The sequence below is a fragment of the Myotis daubentonii genome, chromosome 1 (genome assembly GCF_963259705.1).
Source record: "Myotis daubentonii chromosome 1, mMyoDau2.1, whole genome shotgun sequence".
In the NCBI taxonomy this organism is placed as follows: domain Eukaryota; kingdom Metazoa; phylum Chordata; class Mammalia; order Chiroptera; family Vespertilionidae; genus Myotis; species Myotis daubentonii.
In genome coordinates, this window is record NC_081840.1 from 51,271,005 (window position 1) to 51,293,601 (window position 22,597).

Here is a 22,597-nt window from a genome sequence, read left to right on the forward strand (position 1 = left end):
TTTACCCCATGTAGCCCGCCCCCGGCCCTCGCCCCAGGCCTCCACAACCCTATTGTCTGTGTCCTTGGGTTATTCATGTATGTATACAAGTTCTGTAATGCATCTACCCCCGCTCCCCACTCCCCCCGCACCTTCCCTCTGATATTCGGCAGTCTGTCCATGGTTCTATGTCTCTGGATCTATTTTGTTCAACAGTTTATTTTTTTCATTAGATTCCACATACGAGTGAGATCACGTGATACTTGTCTTTCTCTGACTGGCTTATTTTGCTTAGCATAGTGCTCTCCAGGTCCCTCCCTGTCTCAAAGTGTAAGAGATCCTTCTTTTTTACTGCTGCATAGTATTCTCTGGTGCAATTTTTTATAATAAAAAAGCTAAAAAATACATAATTGTGTTGAAGATCCTCAATGAGATCAATGAAGTAATATATACAAAAAATAACAAGAAATTATAAAACAGACGGAAATAAAACAAAAGTAGATGGATATAAAATGTACCAATTAGAAATTCCAGAAATAGAAAAGTAGTAATAGAAATTTAAAAGGAACCCCAAAACAATACATTTATAAATGGGCAAAAATTTGAATAGATATTTTACAAAAGAAGATATATAAATGGCTGGAATAACCACATGGGAAGGTAAACATTATTTGTCATTAGAGAAATAAAAATTAAAACTATTAAAAAAACCACTTCACTGGCTGGTAGCTCAGTTGGTTAGAGTTATCCAATACACCAAGGTTGTGAGTTTGATCCCGTCAGGGCACATACAAGAATCCATCAGTGAATGCATAAATGAGGCTCAACCTGGAACAGCCTCTGGCCAGTGAGAGGAGTGAGGGGATGAGTGCCCTATCTCTTCCATGCATGGGGGGGGGGGCAAGAGGAGACTGAGCCAAGTGCCTTGTCCTCAGGGGAGGGGCCTCATTTTTCTTCCTTCTCAACTTTGAGCCCCAGGGGTGGCAACCCACCCCTTTGGGCCCACCCAGGTCCCCCTCAGGCAGCTTTCTTCCTGCTGATCTTCATCCCAAGCCCTAAGGATCATCATTTTTCCACCCCACCCAAGTTAAAATTTATTAACCACCCCCGCACCCACCTCCCCACTCTCTCACCCATTTCCCTGAGTGTTGTAGCTGGGCCTGGCTAGTCTGAACCCACCTCTGTTAATTCATTATTCACTGAGTATAAAAATGATGAACTTCTCTAAAAAAGTTAAACATAAATATACAATCTATCCAAGAAAATGAAAACATATGGCCACACAAAGACTTGTATTGTTTATAACAGCCAAAAAGAAATAATCCAAATGTCTATCAACTAGTGGAGGGACAAACACAATGTGGTGGACCTATATAATGGAATACTGTCAGCAATATAAAGAAACAACTGATACAGGCAACAAAGTAAATAAAATTCAAAGAAGCCATATATATAACACATATTGTACAATTCCATTTATATAAAATTAGAGGCCCAATGCACGAAATTCGTGTATGAGTAGGGTCCCTAGGCCTGACCAACGATCAGGGCCGATCTGTGGGGTGACCAGTGGGGTGATCAGGGGGCCCCGCTGGCACCCGCCTTGGCCACCCTGGGGCCTTTGGGCTGGGGGCAGCTCCTGTGTTGAGTGTCTGCCCCCTGGTGCTCAGTGCATGTCATAGCAACTGGTCATTCTGCTATTCGGTCAATATGCATATTAGGCTTTTATTATATAGGAATCCAGAAAAGACAAATCTATAGAAACAAAATTATTAGAGATAATAAGGGTTGGAGGTGGGGAACAAGGGTTAATTTAAATGGGCACAAGGAATCATTTTGGTATGACAAAAATATTCTAAAACTGGAGTGTGAGAGTGGTTGCACAAACTTTGTAAATTTATTAAAAATGTTATGTAAATTTGCCATAGATTGAATGTTTATGTCCCCCCAAAATTCATATGTGAAACCTAACCCTAGGTATTTGGAGATGTGGCCTTTGAGAAGTGATTAGCTCATGAGGGCAGAGCCCTCAAGAATGGGATTGATGACATTATAAAAGAGGCTCCAGAGAGCTCCAAGTTCCTTCCACTCTCACAAAACACTGAATCTGCTGGTGCCTTGATCTTGGACTTCTGAGTCTCCAAAATTGTGAGCAATAAGTTTTGTTGTCTATAAACCACTTAGTATATGGTGTTTTGTTATAGCAGCCTGAACAGACTAAGATGAAATTTTATCTCATGAAACAACCAACATTAAGTTTCTGTGCATTCTTCCAGATATCTATAATAATAAAAGCATAATATGCTAATTAGATGGGACAGCCGAACGACGTTCCAGACATCATTCTGGACATCCTTCTGGACAACCTTCTGGATGGAGCCACGGCAGCGGGGGTCAAAGCAGAGGTGGTTAGGGGCCATCAGGCAGGCAGGTGAGCAGTTAGGAGTTAGCGGTCCTGGATTGTGAGAGGGCAGTTGGACATCCCTCGAGGGGTCCCGGATTGTGAGAGGGTGCAGTCCAGGCTGAGGACCTTCCCCCCTCTCCATGCACGAATTTTGTGCACCTGGCCTCTAGTGTTTATATATTTAGATACATAATCACACATATTATTTTTCCCTTGCAAATGATAGCCTGCCATTCACATAATCCTCTGGTGTCTAGCTCTGTTTCATTTTTAAAATAGATCTTATAGATCAGTGGTTGGCAAACTCATTAGTCAACAGAGCCAAATATCAACAGTACAACGATCAAAATTTCTCTTGAGAGCCAAATTTTTTTCAAACTTAAACTATATAGATAGGTAAATTGTTATTAACTTAATTAGGGTGATCCTAAGCTGGCCTTTGCTAAAAACGTCCTCAATCTGATTGAGGTACATTCGCTGAGGTCGACCCCTTCCAACTCTCCCATCCACACGTCTTGTATATTTGTTTCGTCTATCTCCTTTCGTTCATCCTCTCTATATGTCCAAACCATCTCAACATACCTTTCTCAATCCTCGATACTACATCTTCTTTCACTCCGCAATGTTCCCTAAAATTAACTTAATAAACTTTACTTAAAGTTTTAAGTCTTAGTTAAACTATAGGTACGTTGAATAAAACTTGATATCATACTTAATAATATTATTTGATAAAATTAAATGCCTTACAATTTACCTTACAATATCCATAAAATTAAATCATGACAATGACTTACAAACACTAATGTGAACAATGGCCTTGCATCTTCTTGGAAAGTTTGGGTAAGTCAGGTTTGTATGTTGTTGTTTTTAATTTTAGGCACGATTCCAGGTTTTTATCAATAAGACAACTTCTCAGTTTACTCTTGATAAGGTTCATGCTTGAAAATGATTGTTCACATAAATATGTAGATCCAAATAAGGAAAGAACAGCAAACGCTAGTTTTTCAGTTGATTATATGAGTCAGGAATACTATTCCAGGTGTTAAAAATCGACATATCTTCCTTTCTCCAGGTCTTTCAAAGCAGACCACTTGTGCTGTGAACTAAGTTCACATTTGTTTTTCTCCAATATTTCTATATCAGCACAAAGATGTTCAAATTTCGAGCTCCACAGTTCTTTGTTTTTTAAATCCAGCAATTGCATTTCAAAGTTGCCAATGTCAATATTAAAGGGAGAAAAATTTAATTCTGTTACAGTAGCATTAAGAGGTTTTTTTAACAAAGGCTAATGTCGTTTTGCTGTTTCTGAATTCCTGAAACCTGTTGAGAAAAGCTTCCCTTATATTTAAAAGTGTTGCTTTGAAATAGCAAATGTTAATATCAGAATTATTTTCTTGGCAATGTTTCAACAGGCTTGGAAAGTGAATCAAAGTTTCTCTTTCAAAATCTTGAGCAAAAAGAGATAATTTGTTTTTGAATGAAATAACTTCTTCTAACATCAAAAAAACTGTGTTTCCTTTCCCCTGTAGTTTACGATTAAGCTGATTTAGATGAGATGTAACGTCTACCATGAAATAAAATTTTTGGATCCACTGATCGTTCGTTAGTTCTGGATAGTGAACACCCTTCTCAAGGAGAAATGCTTTAATTTCTGTTAATAAGGAAGCGAAACGTTTCAAAACATTTCCTCTTGATAACCAATGTACCTTTGTTATGCAGCAGAAGATCTGCCTACTCACTCTCCATTTCAACTAAAAATTCTTTAAATTGGCGATGATTAAGAGCTTTAGCTATAATGGAGTTGATAATCTTAATCACCAATTCCATAACTTTGCAAATTTCTTCTGGAAATATCTGCGCACAAAGCGCTTCTTGATGAATGATGCAATGGTAAGTAAGTATCTCGTGATTAATTTTTTTCTTTCAAAATAGCAACAAACCTGTTTCTTACACCGGTCATACTTTTCGACCCGTCTGTTGAAATTGAGACAATTTTATCAAGTGGAATATGATGTTTTTCAATGCACTCAGTTACAGCATTTGCTATATCCTCTCCACGTGTTTGACCTTTGAGTGGCAATAATCCTAAAAGTTCTTCTTTAGGACCTGTAGATGAAATAAATCGTACAAAAAGTGAAACTGGTTTGGCTCAGTGGATAAAGCATCGGCCTGCGGACTGAAAGGTCCCAGGTTTGATTCCAGTCAAGGGCATGTACCTTGGTTGTGGGCACATCCCAGTGGGGGCTGTGCAGGAGGCAGCTGATTGATGTTTCTAACTCTCTATCCCTCTCCCTTCCTATCTGTAAAAAAATCAATAAAATATATTTTTTTTAAAAAAGTGAAACTTGCGCTGTATCATTTATGTCACAAGACTCGTCAACTACTATTGATAAAGCTGAAACCAATTTAAGATCTTCGACTTGCTGGTTGGTTATATTCGAAGACATTTTGACTGTTCTATGTTTCACTGTATTAGCAGACAATGGTAACTCTTTAATTTTTTTTAGAATATCTGCTTTGTTTTTAAAATCCCGAAATAGCTCTTCGGCAGCACTTATAAAACAACCTTTTATGTATTCGCCGTCTGTATATGGTTTTCCTCTCTTAAAAATCTCTTGACTAACCACAAAACTTGCAATATTAACATTGTTGGAAGATTGCATCCAGTAATTAAATACAGAACTTGATTTTTCTTGACTCTTCTGAAGATCCTCAACTGCTTTCTTCCTTGCATCACCGACAGGATATATAGTACTAAATGACACGCGTTTAGTTTTAAAGTGTCTCTCCAAATTTGATTTTTTTAAAAAAATACATCTTATTGATTTTTTACAGAGAGGAGGGGAGAGGGACAGAGAGTTAGAAACATCGATGAGAGAGAAACATAGATCAGCTGCCTTCTGCACACCCCCAACTGGGGATGTGCCGGCAACCAAGGTACATGCCCTTGACCCGAATCAAACCTGGGACACTTGAGTGCGCAGGCCGACGCTCTATTCACTGAGCCAAACCGGTGGGCCAAATTTGATTTCTTGTTATGCGCCAATTTTTCCTGACAAATAAGACAGATCAGAAGGCCATTTAAGTTTTGAATAAACGCAAAAGTCTTGGTCCATTCAACTTTAAATTCACAGTTTTCGTCTTCCGTTTTTCTTTGCTTCTTCTTTGTAGCCATGTCAAACAGGGCACCTAGAAAAATGTTTCATTTTATATTAATAAAGCCACCAACACAAAATAATTACAATTCTTAAATTAATGACAAAAATACCTGTAGGATTTGCAGCTGGTTGGAAAAATACAGGTAACTTTATGCTTTGAGTAGGTACTTTTGTCACCCACGCGTGATTTGCGGAGGCGACTAGCACTAACCACTGCACATGAGACTGCTGACTGACTGGCTCACTCAACTGGTGCATGAATCACCCGTGCGCCTCCCCGCAGCCACCTGTGCCGCGTCTCCAGTCGCCCCACCGACCAACACCCCCCACTTCTTCTAACGCCACTTCTTCAAAATAGACTCACCCAGGTCGAAAACCAACTTCTGCGCATGGGCCACGTAGTTTCAATCGCATTGTACGTGTGCGCCCGCACGTGGTATTTTGTGGAAGAGCCACACTCAACGGGCCAAAGAGCCGCATGTGGCTCGCGAGCCACGGTTTGCCGACCACTGTTATAGATCTTTCTATAGCAGTATATATATTGATCATCAGTCTTATTAATATGTGCAGAGCATTCTGCTATGTTACTGTACTGTTGATGAATTTTGGGGTTAATGTTGCAATAAATATCTTAGTACATATGCTATTTCCTATAAGTATATTATTACCTATAAGAATATATTATTACTTATGAGTAGAATTTCTAAGCCAAAGGGTCTGTGCATTGTAATTTTGTTACATATTTTCAAATTGATCTCTATAGTGGTTAGTTTATACTCCAATCAGCAAAGTATGAGGATATATTGACAACACATTTTTGGCAATGCAAGTTAACAAACTTTTAGCTTTATGCCAACCTAAAATGTTAAGGGGGAAAAAGGGACTTCACTATACTGTTAATTTGTCTCTTAGAAAAACAAAACTTTTATTTTTACCTTGAACAACCTTATGCCAATATTTTTTAAAATATATTTTTATTGATTTCATAGAGAAAGGGAAAGGGAGAGAGAGATAGAAACATCATTGATGAGAGAGAATCGTTGATAGGCTGCTTTCTGCATGCCCACACTGGGGATCAAGCCCGCAACCTGGGCATGTGCCCTTGACTGGAATCGAACCTGGGACCCTTCAGTCCACAGGCTCTATCCACTGAGCCAAATCAGCTAGGGCAATATTTTTGATAACTTAGATGAAAGGGACAAATTCCTGGAAAAACATAAATTACCAAAGCTCACTCAAGTAGAAATAAGCTACCTAAGGAGACACATATCTAGTGAAGAAATTGATTTTGACTCAAAAACTTCCCACAATGAAAATTCTACATTTAGAAGGCTTCAACGACAAATTCTGCCTATCATATAAGGAAAAAGAAATGATATTCTATATATATATTAACGAAAAAGGAACATTTTCTAAATCCTTGTATGGGGGCAGCATTACTCTGACACCATAAGCAGATAAAAATATTACAAGTAAAGAAAAATTCATACCCTATAAACATAGATTAAAAAATCCTTGCCCAGCTGGTGTGGTTCAGTGGTTGAGCCTCCACCCATGGACCAAGAGATTCCTGGTTCCATTCCCGGTCAGGGCACGTGCCCAGGTTGTGCCTCAATCCCAGTAGAAGGTGTGCAGGAGGAAGCCAATCAATGATTTGCATCATTGATATTTTTAGCTCTCTCTCCCTCTCCCGTCCTCTCTGAAAGCAATAAAAATACATTTAAAAAAAAAAAAATCCTTAAAACTGCCTAACCGGTTTGGCTCAGTGGATAGAGCGTCAGCCTGCGGGCTGAAGGGTCCCAGGTTCGATTCCGGTCAAGGGCATGTACCTTGGTTGTGGGCACATCCCCAGTAGGGATTGTGCAGGAGGTGGCTAATCGATGTTTCTCTCTCATCGATGTTTCTAACTCTCTATCCCTCTCCCTTCCTCTCTGTAAAAAATCAATAAAATACATTTAAAAAAAAAAATAAAAAAAATAAAAATAAAAAAAATCCTTAAAACTAAAAATGGAACTTCCATTAGACCAGTGATCCCACTTCTAGGAATATATCCCAAGAAACCAGAAACACTAATCAGAAAGGATATATGCATCCCTATGTCCATAGCAGCACAATTCACCATAGCTAAGATTTGGAATCAGCCTAAGTGCCCATCAGCAGATGAATGGATTAAAAAACTTTGGCACATCTACACAATGGAATACTATGCTGCTGTAAAAAGGAAGGAACTCCTACCATTTGCAACAGCATGGATGGAGCTGGAGGGCATTATGCTAAGTGAAATAAGTCAGTCAGAGAAAGATAAATATCACATGCTCTCACTCATTTGTGGATTATAATGAACAACATAAACCGATGAAAAAAAAACAGATGTAGAGACAGAGAAGCATTGATCAGATGCTCAAAACTCAGAGGGAAGGCAGGGGAGGGTGGGGGTGAGGGGGAAAGATCAACCAAAGGACTTGTATGCATGCATATAAGTGATGGATGTGGACAACAGGGGGTGAGGGTGAGGGCAGGATTGGGGGGATGAGGGGACATTGGGGGGATAAGGACACATCTGTAATATCTTATTCAATAAAGGGAAAATTATCCTATCTAATAAAAGAGAAAAATGGTAATTGGCGTACGACGATACCCTTTTCATTGGCTAATCAGGGCTATATGCAAATTAACTGCCAACTATGATTGGCAGTTAACTGCCAACTATGATTGGCAGTTAACTGCCAACTATGATTGGCAGTTAACTGCCAACTAAGATTAGCAGTTAACTGCCAACAAGATGCCGGTTAATTTGCATATGTAGGCACAATGCAGGGAGGCAAAAGGGAAAGCAGGAAGAAGCCCCCTGCCACTGACAGTGATCGGAAACCCAGGGGGAAGCTAAGAGCTGGGGGGCAGGGCAAAGGCGGCCCTGGGGCCGCCTTTGCCCTGCCCCCCAGCCATGATCAGAGAATCAGGCGCCTTTGCCACCCTGGCCAGTGATAGCAGGAAGTAGGGGTGGAGCCAGCGATGGGAGCTGGGCATGGTCGAAGCTGGCAGTCCCGGGAGCTAGGGGTCCCTTGCCTGGGCCTAAAGCGGAGCCCATGATCGCGGGGCCGCTGCAGCTGCGGGTCCCCGCTGCCCGGGCCGGACGCCTCAGCCAGTGGCCTCAGGCCTGGTCAAGGGGCCGATCCGGTGATTGGTGATCGGAGGGTGATGAGGGTCAACTCCTCTGGCCGAGGCATCAGGCCTGGGTGGGGGGCGGAGCCGGGCATTGGGAGGATATGATGGTCCCCTTGCCCAGGCCTGAAGCCTGGGTCAGAGGCGTCAGGCTTGGGCGGGGGGTGGAGCAAGCGATCAGAGGGAGATGGGGGTCCCCTGCCCAGGCATGATTCCTGGGCCAGAGGCCTCAGGCCTGGGCCGGGGCCAGAGCCAGTGATCAGGGGGAGGTGGGGGTCCCCTGTCCAAGCCTGACACCTCTGGCGGAGGCGTCAGGCCTGGGCAAGGGGCCGATCAGGCGATCGGAGGGTGATGGGGGTCTACGCCTCTGGCCGAGGCATCAGGCCTGGGCAAGGGGCCGATCCTGCGATTGGAGGGTGATGGGGGTCAACGCCTGAGGGCTCCCAGTATGTGAGAGGGGGCAGGCTGGGCTGAGGGACACTCCCCTCCCCACACACACCCAGTGCACGAATTTCGTGCACCGGGCCCCTAGTATCTATATAAAAAAAATCCTTGCGCTGGCCAGTATGGCTCAGTTGGTTGTTGGTTGAGCATTCTTCTGTGCACTAAAAGGTTGCTGGTTCAATTCTCTGTCAGGACACATAACCAGATTTCAATCCTCAGTAGAGGAGCAGCAAACCCATGTTTCTCTTTTGCATCAACGTCTCTCTCCATCTCTCTCTCCTTCTCTCCATCTCCCTTTCTCTCTCTCTCTAAAACAAACAAGCAAAAAAATCACAACTTTTGATGAGACATCATAACATACCTATAATATGAAGCACTGGTTAGAATGTAGCAAAGCTAGATAGCTTAGAAATTGCTACTGGGAATATAAAATGGTACAGCCACACTGGAAAAGTTTGGCAGTTTATTAAAAAATAAAATGTACATACTACATGACTTTTTTTTTCTCTTCTTTTTCTTCTCTATTTAATATCCCTCTTTTTATATTAGGGATATTAAACTTTTGTTTTTCACAAAGCATTCACATTCCTGGGCATTTTTTTTTTAAACTTTTGTTTTTCACAAAGCATTCACAGTCCTGGGCATTTGTCCAAGAAAAATGACTTAATTTTGCATAACCCTGATCCAAAATGGAGTCACTTATGCTAAAGTGCAAACCTAGACCTAATACCTGACTTAATTGCAGTTTCAACCTTCTCCAGGAATGTAATCTTAATTGCTAAATCTGGAATTTCCTGGTCTGTAGCAATGAGGTAATCTGTCACATGGGCTTTTTCATCCCTCAAAGGAAGCTGAGGTAATGTTTGATAAGACCATCTTTGTGGAAGGACAATCCTTTCTTTTCTTCTGCTAATAGCTTTCTAGTCTCACCCTGTTTCTACCTATAAAATCCTTCCATTTGCAGTTTCTCAGAGCATCTCTCTACATGCTAGATGGGATGCTGCCAGATTTGTGATTGCTCAATAAAGCCAATTAGATCTTCAAATTTACTTGATCGAATTTTTGTTCTTTAACATTATTTTTATTTATTTATTTATTTTTTAAGAATCCAGAGCAGTTATTTTGTAGAATGTCCTACGATTGGATTTGTCTGACTATTTGCTCATAAGATTCAGGGTAAACATTCTTGGCATTTTTGGCAAGTGATGAGTTCTTTTCCAGTGCACCAGATCAGAAGGCACAGATCTTCATTTTTAAAAAAATATATATATTTTATTGATTTTTTACAGAGAAGAAGGGAGAGGGATAGAGAGTTAGAAACATTGATGAGAGAGAAACATCGATCAGCTGCCTCCTGCACGCCCCCCAGTGAGGATGTGCCCTCAGCTGCCTCCTGCATGCCCCCCAGTGAGGATGTGCCTGCAATCAAGGTACATGCCCTTGACCGGAATCGAACCTGGGATCCTTGAGTCCGCAGGCCAACGCTCTATCCACTGAGCCAAACCGGTTCGGCAAGCTCTCCATTTTTATATAACTCCATTAGTAGATTATTTTTAGACAAAGAAAAACTCATTCACTTCAAATATAACATTAGCTTTTTAAAAAAATATATATTTTCATTGATTCCAGAAAGGAAGGGGGAGAGAGAGAAAGAGAGATAGAAACATCAATGATGAGAGAGAATCATTGATCAGCTGCACCGAGCCCACAACCCGGGCATGTGCCCTTGACCAGAATCAAACCTGGGATGGTTCAGTCCCCAGGCCAACAGTCTATTCACTGAGCCAAACCAGCTAGGGCAACATTAGCTTTTTATAACCCTTCTTTACAAGCTCCACAGATGGAGGGAGCATGGCTCAGTGGGAAAAACACTGAAATGAGATAAATGGTATGAGGTTTAGTGACAAGTTGTGGGGCCCTAGATTAATTTCTTAAAAATCTTAAATTATTAAAAAAAAAGAAAGAAAGGGAGGATTGGGTCAGAAAATTTCTGAAGATCCTTTGAATTCTAAAATTCTATGACTGTAAATAAAGTTGTACTAGAGAGAGAGCTAGATTTGCCATCAGGAGATCCGGATTTGAGCACCAGTTCGGCTACATACCAGCTACGTGAACAAGCTGTTTAATCTCCCTAAGCCTCACAGAACTCGACCTCACAGAGTCCGGAAGGATTAAGTGAGTTGTATGTCAAAGTGCAGTATAAACCTCAAAAAACTACCTGAATGTCAGGTTATAAAGTCCAGTTCCTATTATTTTGATCTAATTAGTCAATCAGAAATAGCGTCCTAAAGTGAGACTCAGCAATTTAAATTTTATAAAACCAGGAAAGTGCCAGTAGAGTTCATTGTGTGTTGTACTCAGTTTATGGAATTTCCAGTTTTATTCTATAAGTGCTTATGATTTGGTGATTAATATTAGTGGCTAAAGTTACAAATAAGTACTCACTTGCACAGACCAGTGGCCAGTAAGAAGATAGTGGTTGTTCTTGGGATCCCAACACAGTACACAGGAACCATAACTTCCTCATTCAGTGATGGACTTGGTTTTGAGCCATCAGGTCCGCCAGAGAGGATGGCAAACGGAGCCAGTGCACAGGAAAGTTGTCCTGTTCTTCAGCGAGCAGGGCAGCAGTAGAATAAATTACGCCTCCTTGGGAGGAAGGCATGTCTTCCCCTGTGACAGCTGGTGGGGCAATTCACACCAGCCAGCCCTTAATATTCTTAGAAATGGTATAGACCTTTTATGCTTTTTATATTCTTACTAGAGGCCCAGTGCACAAAATTCGTGCACTGAGGCGGGTTTCTCAGCCCGGCCTGCGCTCTCACAGTCCGGGAGCCCCACTATCCATCGCCCCACACAGGGAGGCCCCGCCCACACACCACAGTGCCACCACCAGGTAGCCTGGGCCTCCCTCTTTGGGGGCGATTGTGGAGCCTCGCCCCCAATGATCACCCTGCCAGCTGGTGGCCTGGGCCTCCCTCTGCAGGTCCATCATGGGGTGATGGTAGGGCCCCCACCAATCCCATCATACCCACCTTGGCTGGCCTGGCGCCAGTGCCTGTCATAGCGTGGTCATCCAGATGGTCATTCTGCTGTTGGACCCTTCCCTCTATTTGCATATTCCCCTTTTGTTATTATAGATAACCACCCTAGGGTTTCTTTCCAGCCTTTTGGAACTGGGGAACCTAGTTTATCAGTGCACACCAACCACATTTTTTGATTTTTTAGAAAGAGTGCAAGGAGGTGGGGGAGAAGAGAAAGGAGAGAGGAGAGGGGGGTGGGGGGAGAAGCATGGATGTGAGAGGACACATGGCTTGGTTAGTTGCCTCCCCCACGCGCCCCTGGGCTCCTACGTGCCCTAGACCAGGAATCCAATGCGCCACCTTTCGGTTTCGTCCCCTGGGGGGGACTCTCTGACCACTGAGCAACCGGCCAGGGCACATTTTTCCCATTATTCTGCACCGCAGGACTGACTGATAAAGTCTATTTCCCTGGAAGAGCCTGCGCGCGCACGCCCCGGGGTCTGGGTTGAGTAACGCGCGAACTATCCACGGCGCGCAGTGCCGCACACACTGCTGTTGCTCAAGAATGGAGACGGTGCCAGATACTGGCTAACGCAGCTGCGGGGTAGGCGCGGCGCGGCGGGCGTAGGTGCGGCCGGACGAGCCTGACCTCCCCACACCCGCCAGGGGACGCACCGCCCAGGTGGCCCCGCCGGCTCGGCGCCCCGCGCCAGTGCGCACGCGCGCCCGTCATCCGGGTGCCGGCTGCGGGTGCAGGTTGCGCTGAGGCGGCGGACGGGGCGGAGCCGGCGGCTCATTGTGCACAGCCCTGCGCGGATCCCGCGGCCCCGCGGCCTGGGTCGGGGCTGGTGCCGCTGCCGCTGCCTCTGCCGCTGCCGCCGCCCTGCAGCTCACTTGCTGCCTCGGCGCGCGCTGCTCTCCCAAGATGGCTGCCGCTGCCGCTACCGGTGCGGTGGCAGCCTCGCCTGCCTCGGGTCAGGCTGAGGGGAAGAAGATCACCGATCTGCGGGTCATCGATCTGAAGTCCGAGCTGAAGCGGCGGAACTTAGACATCACCGGAGTCAAGACGGTGCTCGTCTCCCGACTCAAGCAGGTGAGGCCCGGCGAGGTCCCGGAAGGGGCGCTTAGGCCGCGCTTTGGAGCCCACCTGGCGCCGCAGTCCCCGGCGGTCCGCAGCCGTCCGGGCTCGCGGGGCAGCGCGGTGGGGAGGCCCCGGGCGGCGCCCGCGCCTGCGGGGTGGACGAGGACCCTGCCGCGGCGCCCCCGCCCTCGCGCGCCGGGCAGGGCCTGCGACCTGCCCGGGAGCCGCCTGGGGTTCGCCGCCGCCGCCGCCGCCGAGTGCGCCCCTGCCTCCTCCGGGACGTCGTCGCGGGGCTGCGGGGGCTGCGGCCGGCCGGCGGGGCCTCCCAAGGGCGGTCGTGGGGACCCGGGGGGCGCTCGGCTCCCAGCCGGGAGCGATGGTGAGCGCGAGCGTTTCATGACCTCGGAGGGGACCGGTGACTTTGGTGACTTCTGCGAAGTTACCGTTTAATTGAGCCCAACCGTTTCCTCCCCATCTTGGGGGGCGGGGTGGGGGGGTTGATAGTGGAAGTTGATGGGTGGGTGAGAGGAAGGGTTTGTGTTCCGCTGGAATTTCAGTTTTTGCATCAGCTCAAGAACCTGCTTTTTCATCCCGGATCATCTTCCTGGTTTATTTGAGTGAGCGTTGGAATGGAGGTGGAGGAGAAATAAGTTTCCATGTAGCTATTTACTAACGCAGCAAGCAACTTTTCTGCCATTGAGAACGTTTAGACTTTCGTTCAGTATGATACTAATTTAATGATCTCGACTCGGTGGAATGTAAAACTCCATGTGATTTTTTGATACCTAATGATATTTCCCCCCTGAAAGTGCCTCTCAGCCGTGTAGTTTAATTGCTGTGTTTGCAGTCGGTTTATGAAATGACTGGCAATTGTAATGTCTCGAGGCTTGAGGTTTGCTGATTTTTTTTTTGTTTTGTTTTCGTTTCGTTTTTATAAAATAAGTGTAGGTAGATTGTGTAGCATATTAACTTCTCTTTCTAATGTAGGCTATTGAAGAGGAAGGAGGCGATCCAGATAATATTGAATTAACTGTTTCAACTGATACTGCAAACAAGAAACCAACCAAAGGCAAAGGTTGTTACGAGTTATGAACATATTTTAAAATATATTTTGGTTATATAACTTGCCTCTGCTCTTGTGCCACTTGCCCTGTTTATATAGTGCTACTCTTTGCTATTTCCCTCTGGCGCTCTGCCTTCATGGGTCAAGGAAGAAAAGTTACTGCTGCCAGGCTCGGGGTGACTTGTAGCCCTTAAGATTTGGCTGACGCTGTCCTGAAAGTGAGACCAGTTCTTTATTGCTTCCGAAAAAAAAAATTACCATGTCAAGTTTCATAATGTTTCTTCCTTTATACTGTGAAGACCTAAAGAATAAAATACAGTTTAATACCTATCGACCTTGTCCCACAATTGGCAGAGTATTGATGGAATTCCTACCACATCTTTCACCTTGGCTCCTTGCTGTTTTCTCTAGCATATTATAATTCTATAACCTTTATGTTTAGCATTTTGTTTGACTTGGTAAACTTAATTTGCATTTATGCCATTACATGATACAATCTAATCTTCAGTGAAATTCAAGAAAGATCTCACCAATCATACTAACAAAGTAGGGAAAATTTTGATTAGTTAGCTTTAAAAAAAAGTTTTAAATTATAGGGATATATTAAAAGATTTTGACTTTATAGCTTTTGAAGTAGGCCAGAATATATTTTCAGTAATGGTGATTTAGTGAATAGATAAAAGTGGTTTTAAATGAACATTTTGACAATATAAATGGGACTTAGACATTTTTAAAAGGTTCTGGTAAGTGAACTCTTTCACTTGAATACATAATTACAGCTTTTTACCTCCCTCCCACAAGGACAGTGGCAGAGGGTGAACATGATGTGGGTGTCTGGATCCTAGTACCTACCTACAAGTTCCATGCATAGTGTGTCATGGACAGCTGCAGCATTTTAAAAATCTAACTTTATTTACTGCTTTAAGTGATTCAGTCTGCCATAGACCAGATTGATTGTAAACAGAGTAAAATGATTGAATGGATTTACCTTGAAAAGAAGGAAATATTCAAGTTTGATTTTATGTAATCTGTGTGGGCATTAGGACCAGGGGAGATCTTGATGCCCTCTCACTATTTGGATCTTCATAGGTTTGCAAGAATCCCCTATTGGTGCCAGAGGAAGCTGAAAAGGGCTAAGAAGCATTTTCTGGGTGGCATGGGAATGGCAGAGGCTGAAGTAGAGTTCAAAAGAGTAACACTTATCTTGAAGATCTGTGCCTTTTAATATAACTCTGACTCCGTGTAGCACTTTGAGAGAGAGACATTTCCCTGCGTTCAGAGAAGCTTGTCTGAGAAGCCTTTGCTGAGAAGCCAGAGGCTATTACAAAATGAGAAGCATAAAAATTGGGAAATAAGCACATCAGGAACGAACTAATTTCTTATAGTGATTTTGATTTGTCATTTATGTAGCACATTGTGATAGTTTGACAGATACTATGTATTAATCATAGCCCAAATTATTTGAGCTGATTATTGATTTTAGTACCTAAAATAAACCTCCTTTGATTTATTCATTCTCAATTACGTTTAATTTCTCTGGGTAGCCCTTTTTCAGTATCTTACCCTTAGAAATAATTTCAGCAATATGAAATAGATCTAAAATCAATATGTTAATTTTTTTCTTTTATATGGATTATAGGATCCTTGAACTTTATTTTTTCCATAACTCTCTGATGTTAAGGTGTCTTGTGGTCTTTAGTGAAAAGTTGTAACATTCAATCATTGTTGTCTCTGGCAGGCTGCTATTGAGTACTTCCTGAGATTCATTCTGGGACATGTATAATAAATAGCCTTTGTCTCCTTGAATTCCATTTATCATTGTTCTGAAAATCCTATGAATTGCAGAGTATAATATAAATCCCAAACTAAGAACCTAGTTTGAGTTAATTTACAATTAAGATGCTTATAAGTAAAACTAGAGGCCTGGTGCACGAAATTTGTGCACTGTGGGGGGGGGGTGTTGTTTCTCAGCCCGGCTGGACCTCTCCCTCCTTACCTCCCACCTGCTCGCTGTCCTTATCGCTCGGCTCTCTGCTCCTTAGCACTGCCATGGAGGCGGGCGCCACCGCCACCTACCCTGCACTCGCCAGTGGTGAGCCGGGCTTCTGGCTGAGCAACACTCCCCCTGTCGGAGTGCACTGACCACCAGGGGGCAGCTCCTGCATTGAGTGTCTGCCCCCTGGAGGTCAGTGTGCATCATAGTGACCCGGTCATTCTGGTCATTCCACCATAACAGTCACTTAAGCTTTCATTACATAGATCATTTTCAATTTTAATTAAAGAAGTTTAAAAATAACTGTTAGAAACCAAATTTGAATAGGGAAACTTTTAAATATCAATGATTAATGGATTTTTAAAACCAAGGATTCAAAAAATTAAATATTATTTTAATGTGATGTTGGGTTTTCAGTCTCATTGCCGAAGTACTGCATTAAGTTCTTTTTGCCAAATCTTATTTCACTTAGCAATATCTACCTTGAACGTTATCTTGAATGTGATCTTGGTCATACCACTTTTTTTCCTTCAATTGGGTCTGTTGCCTTTTTGGTAAAGTTGGACATTTTACCACATTATCTCTAAGCGTCTTTTAGTTCTGAAATTTAATAATTATATATAGCTGAGTCAGAAGAAAATTGCTTTCTGTTTAGCTAAATCAGGTATAAGGAAAGGACTGGAAAGCTCATAGGCCCTCAACTAATATAAATATTCTTTAGGATAGATTATTAGGAAAGAAAAAAGGAAAGAAAGGGATTAATTACTTAGAGTCAGTCATGTAGACGTCAGCAAGACACAAATATTTTGTCAGAAAAATCTTTTTTTTAAAATGTTTTTGTTGTTTGTTTGTTAAATATATTTTATTGATTTTTTACAGAGAGGAAAGGAGAGAGAGAGTTAGAAACATCAGTGAGAGAGAAACATCGATCAGCTGCCTCCTGCGCACCCCCTACTGGAGATGTGCCTGCAACCAAGGTAGATGCCCTTGACCGGAATCGAACCTGGGACCTTTCAGTCCTCAGGCCGACGCTCTTATCCACTGAACCAAACCTGTTAGGGCAGAAAAAGAAATCTTTTGATAAAAGTTAAATGATGTCACCCTAGCCGGTTTGGTTCAGTGGATAGAGCGTCGGCCTGCGGACTGAAGGGTCCCAGGTTCGATTCTGGTCAAGGGCATGTACCTTGGTTGCAGACATATTCCCAGTAGTGTAGGGGGTGTGCAGGAGGCAGCTGATCGCTGTTTCTCTCTCATCAATGTTTCTACCTCTCTGTCCCTCTCCCTTCCTCTCTGTAAAAAAAAAATCAATAAAAAAAATATATATATATTTTTTAATATATTTTATTGGTTTTTTACAGAGAGGAAGGGAGAGAGATAGAGAGCTAGAAACATCGATGAGAGAGAAACATCGATCAGCTGCCTCCTACACATCCCCCACTGGGGATGTGCCCGCAACCCAGGTACATGCCCTTGACCGGAATCGAACCTGGGACCCTTCAGTCCGCAGGCCGACGCTCCATCCACTGAGCCAAACCGGTTTCGGCAAAATATATTTTTTTAAAAAGTTAAATGATGTTAAAAAAGCAAGAGAGAAGCTTCATGGATCTGAAAAAAGCACTACTTCTTTTAAAAATTTTGTGTTTAGATGATTATGTTTGGACAGATTAGAGGAAATAGAATCTGCATTCTTCAGTATATTGTAGATTACTTTTAAAATGCAGTTTTATAAGCACTAACTTACGAAGTTGATAATGCAGTGGATTCTCATATTTATGACCAACATTATAAAATCTGTTTGCATATATTTAATTTGGCAGTTTGTAATTTTTTTAAAGTAAGAGTTTATTTGAGCCAAACGGACGACATCTGCCAGGGAGTAAGATCTTAAATGCTCTGGGTCTCCCTTCTGAGTCTTATACTCTCTTTGCTATGAGCTTTTAATAAGTAACCTAGAAAGCTTCACCAGTGAGATTTACTGTCATATTATTTGGGTGTGTGTTAAGAAAGCGGTTAGACAGGTAGAGCTAACTCATTAGCTTGTTTTAGAGATTATAGATTTAAAGTTTCTTTGGTTCACCTGACAGTGGCACATCATATTCTTGTGGATTTTTAATCTTTAGAGTCATCTCTACACTTCAGCCAAAGTTATTTTATGTGGTTAATCAGTATATTATTCAAAATTATATATTATGCAGTACTTACTGATGTTGACACTCATTTGCAATACATGCAGGCTTAAAAAAGACTCAGATTGCTATATAAAATCTGAATTTTTTCCCCCTATTAAACAATATAATTTGGGGTTTTAGGTTTATCCAAACATCTGATGTCTAATTTGTGTGGACAGTACCACAGGCAATGTAATTATAATTACTTACATGTGTACTATGTAAAGCTTTCTAAAATTTATGCCAAATAAGAATATAACCAACCGCATAAAATGCATTTAATATAATACATTATCATAGTGTACTATAACTCTTGCCTGTTATTGTTTTGTTTTGTTTTTTAACTGCAGTAAGTTTGGATGTGAAGGGAAATTTAATGAAAACTGTGACATTGAGAAGGTCTTTGGGGACAGAATTGTCATATATTTTTGGGGTACCACTAGGCCATTGGTCGGCAAACTGCGGCTCGCGTGTGGCTCTTTGGCCCCTTGAGTGTGGCTCTTCCACAAAATACCGACTTCTGTGCATGGGCCACGAAGTTTCAATCGCACTGTACATGCGTACCCGCACATGGTATTTTGTGGAAGAGCCACACTCAAGGGGCCAAAGAGCCGCATGTGGCTCGAGAGCCGCAGTTTGCCGACCACTGCATTAGGCTATAAGCTTTCTGTGAGGATAAGGACATCATTTTTTTATTTACATTAGTTTCTGTGATGAATGATTCAGGGCCATATGATGGGCTTCTTAACAACTGCTTTTCAAAATAACTCTGGGCTCTGGCCCGTGTGTCTCAGTTGGGCATCATTCTGTCCACTGAAGGGTTGCGGTTGCTGGGGTTGTGGATTCAATCCTTGGCCCATAGGAGGCAAGCCTAAGCAGTTGATTGATCTCGCTCGCTTTCTCTGTCTCTCTCTCTCTCTCTCACACACACACAAAATCAGTAAAAAAAAATCTTTAAAAACTCTGTGCTTATGCATAATTGCATATTTCTTTGTGGGAAGCCTGTATACCAGAGATTCATAGTCTTTACTATCCTCTCAACAGCACTACTGGCTTCTCCTTAAACGTTGTTATGTAAAGTATACTGTTAGGACATGTAAATCATTGCAACATTCTTTTATTCCTCACCAAGTTCTTGTTGCAATGGAAAGCCTCATAATTTGCTGGAATATTGTTCAGCCTCAAGGATTGTGTACCAGTATGTCATTTTTATTTCCCAAAATCAGACCCTTTTACCTCAGCCATTAAAACTGCATTTGCCTTGTGTAGTTGTATATGGTGAATTATATTTATCATCAAGGCACTCTTGTACTTATTAAGCTATTATATCAAATATGGTATATATTAAGGTAGGTAATGTTTTTGTGTGTTTTTTTGTTTGTGGGTTTTTTTGTTTTTGTTTTTAGGTAAAATTTTTTAGTACTTTAAGACATTGTGCTTCTTCAAAGTCAGTCAACTTCTAGGTATTCTGAATTAGGAGTAGAGGATTTCATGAAGACTTTATGTAAAATAAAGTAAAATTGTCCAGGAATTAGAGGATAAAGAGATCATTATCATTAGTTAGTGACATCAGAAATGACTTTAGCCAGATCGGTTTGGCTCAGTGGATAGAGCGTCGGCCTGCGGACTGAAGGGTCCCAGGTTCGATTCCGGTCAAGGGCATGTACCTTGGTTGCGCGCACATCCCCAGTGGGAGGTGTGCAGGAGGCGGCTGGTCGATGTTTCTCTATCATCGATGTTTCTAACTCTCTATCCCTCTCTCTTCCTCTCTGTAAAAAATCAATAAAATATATTTTTTAAAAAAAGAAATGACTTTAATGAAGAGGCTGAACAATGGCTTAAGGTTTAATGGTGGTCTTTACTGATTTGTTTAATCAACTATACTGTAGTTCTCATATTCTACAATAAGAGAGACTCAGTATTGTGCAATTCCAGGAGTTAGCCTGCTACCCTAGAATAGTAGTTTGCATAATGGTTTTACAGTATTGTTTTCCAGATTATAAAATTGAAATGTTTTCATTTTTAAAATTAGATAATATGGAAAAGTACCAAAAAGTGAAAATTGCTCATAATTCACCATTATGAATTTGTTACAATTTTATTGTGTATGTACATGTGCATATCTTATAGGTTTATGTTTAAGGATCTTTTTTTTTCCTTTTTAACTAAAATTGGTTCACACCATATATGGTGTTTTGTTAAAGGTAGGTCAAATTTAAATTTTCTCTAGTCTGGGGAATCTGAAACAACTTTCCTTTTATATTCTTCTCATTCTAACTTCTTCAGTTATTTATGCTCAGTCATAGTTCTCAATCTATTCTACCTTAGAGTCATTTTGTTATCGGAGAAAGTGAGGGAGCAGGGGGAAGGCCAAATATTATGGGCATGCCATTTGTACAGCTTTGCCATGAAGCTGCAGTTTAGATGCATGCCTGTAATATTTGGACTTCCCCTGCTCCTTTCCTGTTAATTAATAATGGTATCATTTGAGTTTTTAAAAATATAAATACCAGACTCCTGGTCCCCAGATTTTTGATTTTAGTTGCTCTGTTGTTTTCTAAAAGTTTTCCACATGATTCTCATGCAGCTAGAGTTAAGAACCACTGACTCCAGACTAGAGCTTGAAATTCAGCATCATTTTCATTCATATCTGCCTGGAAGTTTGCAAATTATTTTATATGCTTCACAGTTTTCAAAAACTTTTCACATTGCTTTATTTGATTCTTGCAATAGTGCTGTTAAGCAGTAATATTTTCTTTTTATTGACAAGAATAGAAAGTACAATTTTTGCTGCCTTTTAAAATATCCTGTGTGCTCATGCGCACATGTTATATATTATGTATGTGTGTGTTTAGTTATCTTTAGATGACAAACTTAGACATTTTTAAAAATACACCTTTGGTGTTTTCAGATTTATTATGTTGAGTGTGAATTATCTGTAGATTCAAAAATAATAATGAAATGACCTATTTGGGTGAATGCTATGTTTAAGACGATGTACAATGCCTTTTAGAAAAATGATTTCATTAGTAAAATATTGGTTTAATAAAAGAGGCAAAAACACACATGTAAACAATTAACACAAGGCACAGTCTATGATTATTTTAAGATACTGCATGCAGTTGAGGAGAGGTTGTTCCTGGAAATATTAAATGTTACTCAGTTTGGCTTAAACTCTAAATCTTCCCCCACTTCTCCAACAGGGATTTTATGACTAAATATTTTCTATATTTCATAGTTTTTGTAACTGTTTAAGGGGAAAAGTTACTCAAGCCACAGGTTTTTGGCAAAATTTTATTAATTAAGTGGATTTTTTTCTTTTTGTTTTGGAGTTATTTCTGAACTTGCAAAGGAAAATGGCAAGCTTTGTAAGGACCAATTTGCCTTTGGAGGAGAAAACCAATTTATAATACAGAATTCTTTTTTCATAATTCTGAAATACAAAAGCTGTGGAAACTGCAAGTTTTATATTAAGATTGGTGGCAAAAGTGAGGCTATTTATAGTCTTGACTTATCCCAGTTGGTGTGAATATGGATATATTTTATTGCATAAATATTTCTGTGATTGAGAGACACTTTCAGAAACCACTGGGAAGTTTAAATAAGTAAGGATTGTACTCTTTTAAAACATGAAAATTCTTTATTCTGAAACATGTCTAGCCCCAACAGTTTTTTTAAGGATTTGTGGACTTATACAAATGTATGTTGCATAAATGAGACATTTCTAATGTCATTCTCCTTTGATGTATATACATTTTTATTTTGCCATCTTATTTAGATTCTAGAACCACACAAAGAACATTGCTGTGTATTATATGTAATTTCAAAATAGCTGTATGTTACTGCTGTAACAAGGAGTGATAAGTTCATTTGCTTCTTTTTTTTCCCTTGGTATATCTTGATTGCTCAATTTTGTTTTCTAGTTTTGTTCCTCGTGCCTTAAAGTTAGGCTTCAGGCTACATGAAACTTTCAGTCAGCTCCCGCATCCCGATCATGCTGCTGTCCTTTGGACCAGTTCACATTTTTGTGGCACATGACAGATTCCTTGAAGGACAAAAGATTATTTGGTTACATTGCCGTAGGAGCTTTGATAGTGTAAGCTTCGATGGGAGATAGGGATA

At 41.5% G+C, this 22,597-nt stretch overlaps 1 protein-coding gene across 15 annotated transcripts in view; it reads left to right on the forward strand.

Moving 5' to 3' along the window:
* Window positions 1–12,875: 12,875 nt before the first annotated feature.
* SLTM (SAFB like transcription modulator) overlaps window positions 12,876–22,597 on the forward strand; it is a 56,515-nt gene continuing 46,793 nt past the window's right edge. For 6 of the 15 annotated variants that reach the window (XM_059699778.1, XM_059699815.1, XM_059699825.1 and 3 more), the window contains exons 1-2: window positions 12,882–13,263; window positions 14,239–14,326. In XM_059699778.1, coding sequence (XP_059555761.1) covers window positions 13,096–13,263; window positions 14,239–14,326 — 256 coding nt within the window. In that variant the 5' untranslated portion in view covers window positions 12,882–13,095. Of the gene's footprint in view, window positions 13,264–14,238; window positions 14,327–22,597 lie in introns of all 15 variants that reach the window. The other 9 variants (XM_059699734.1, XM_059699746.1, XM_059699762.1 and 6 more) reach the window with 4 other exon arrangements.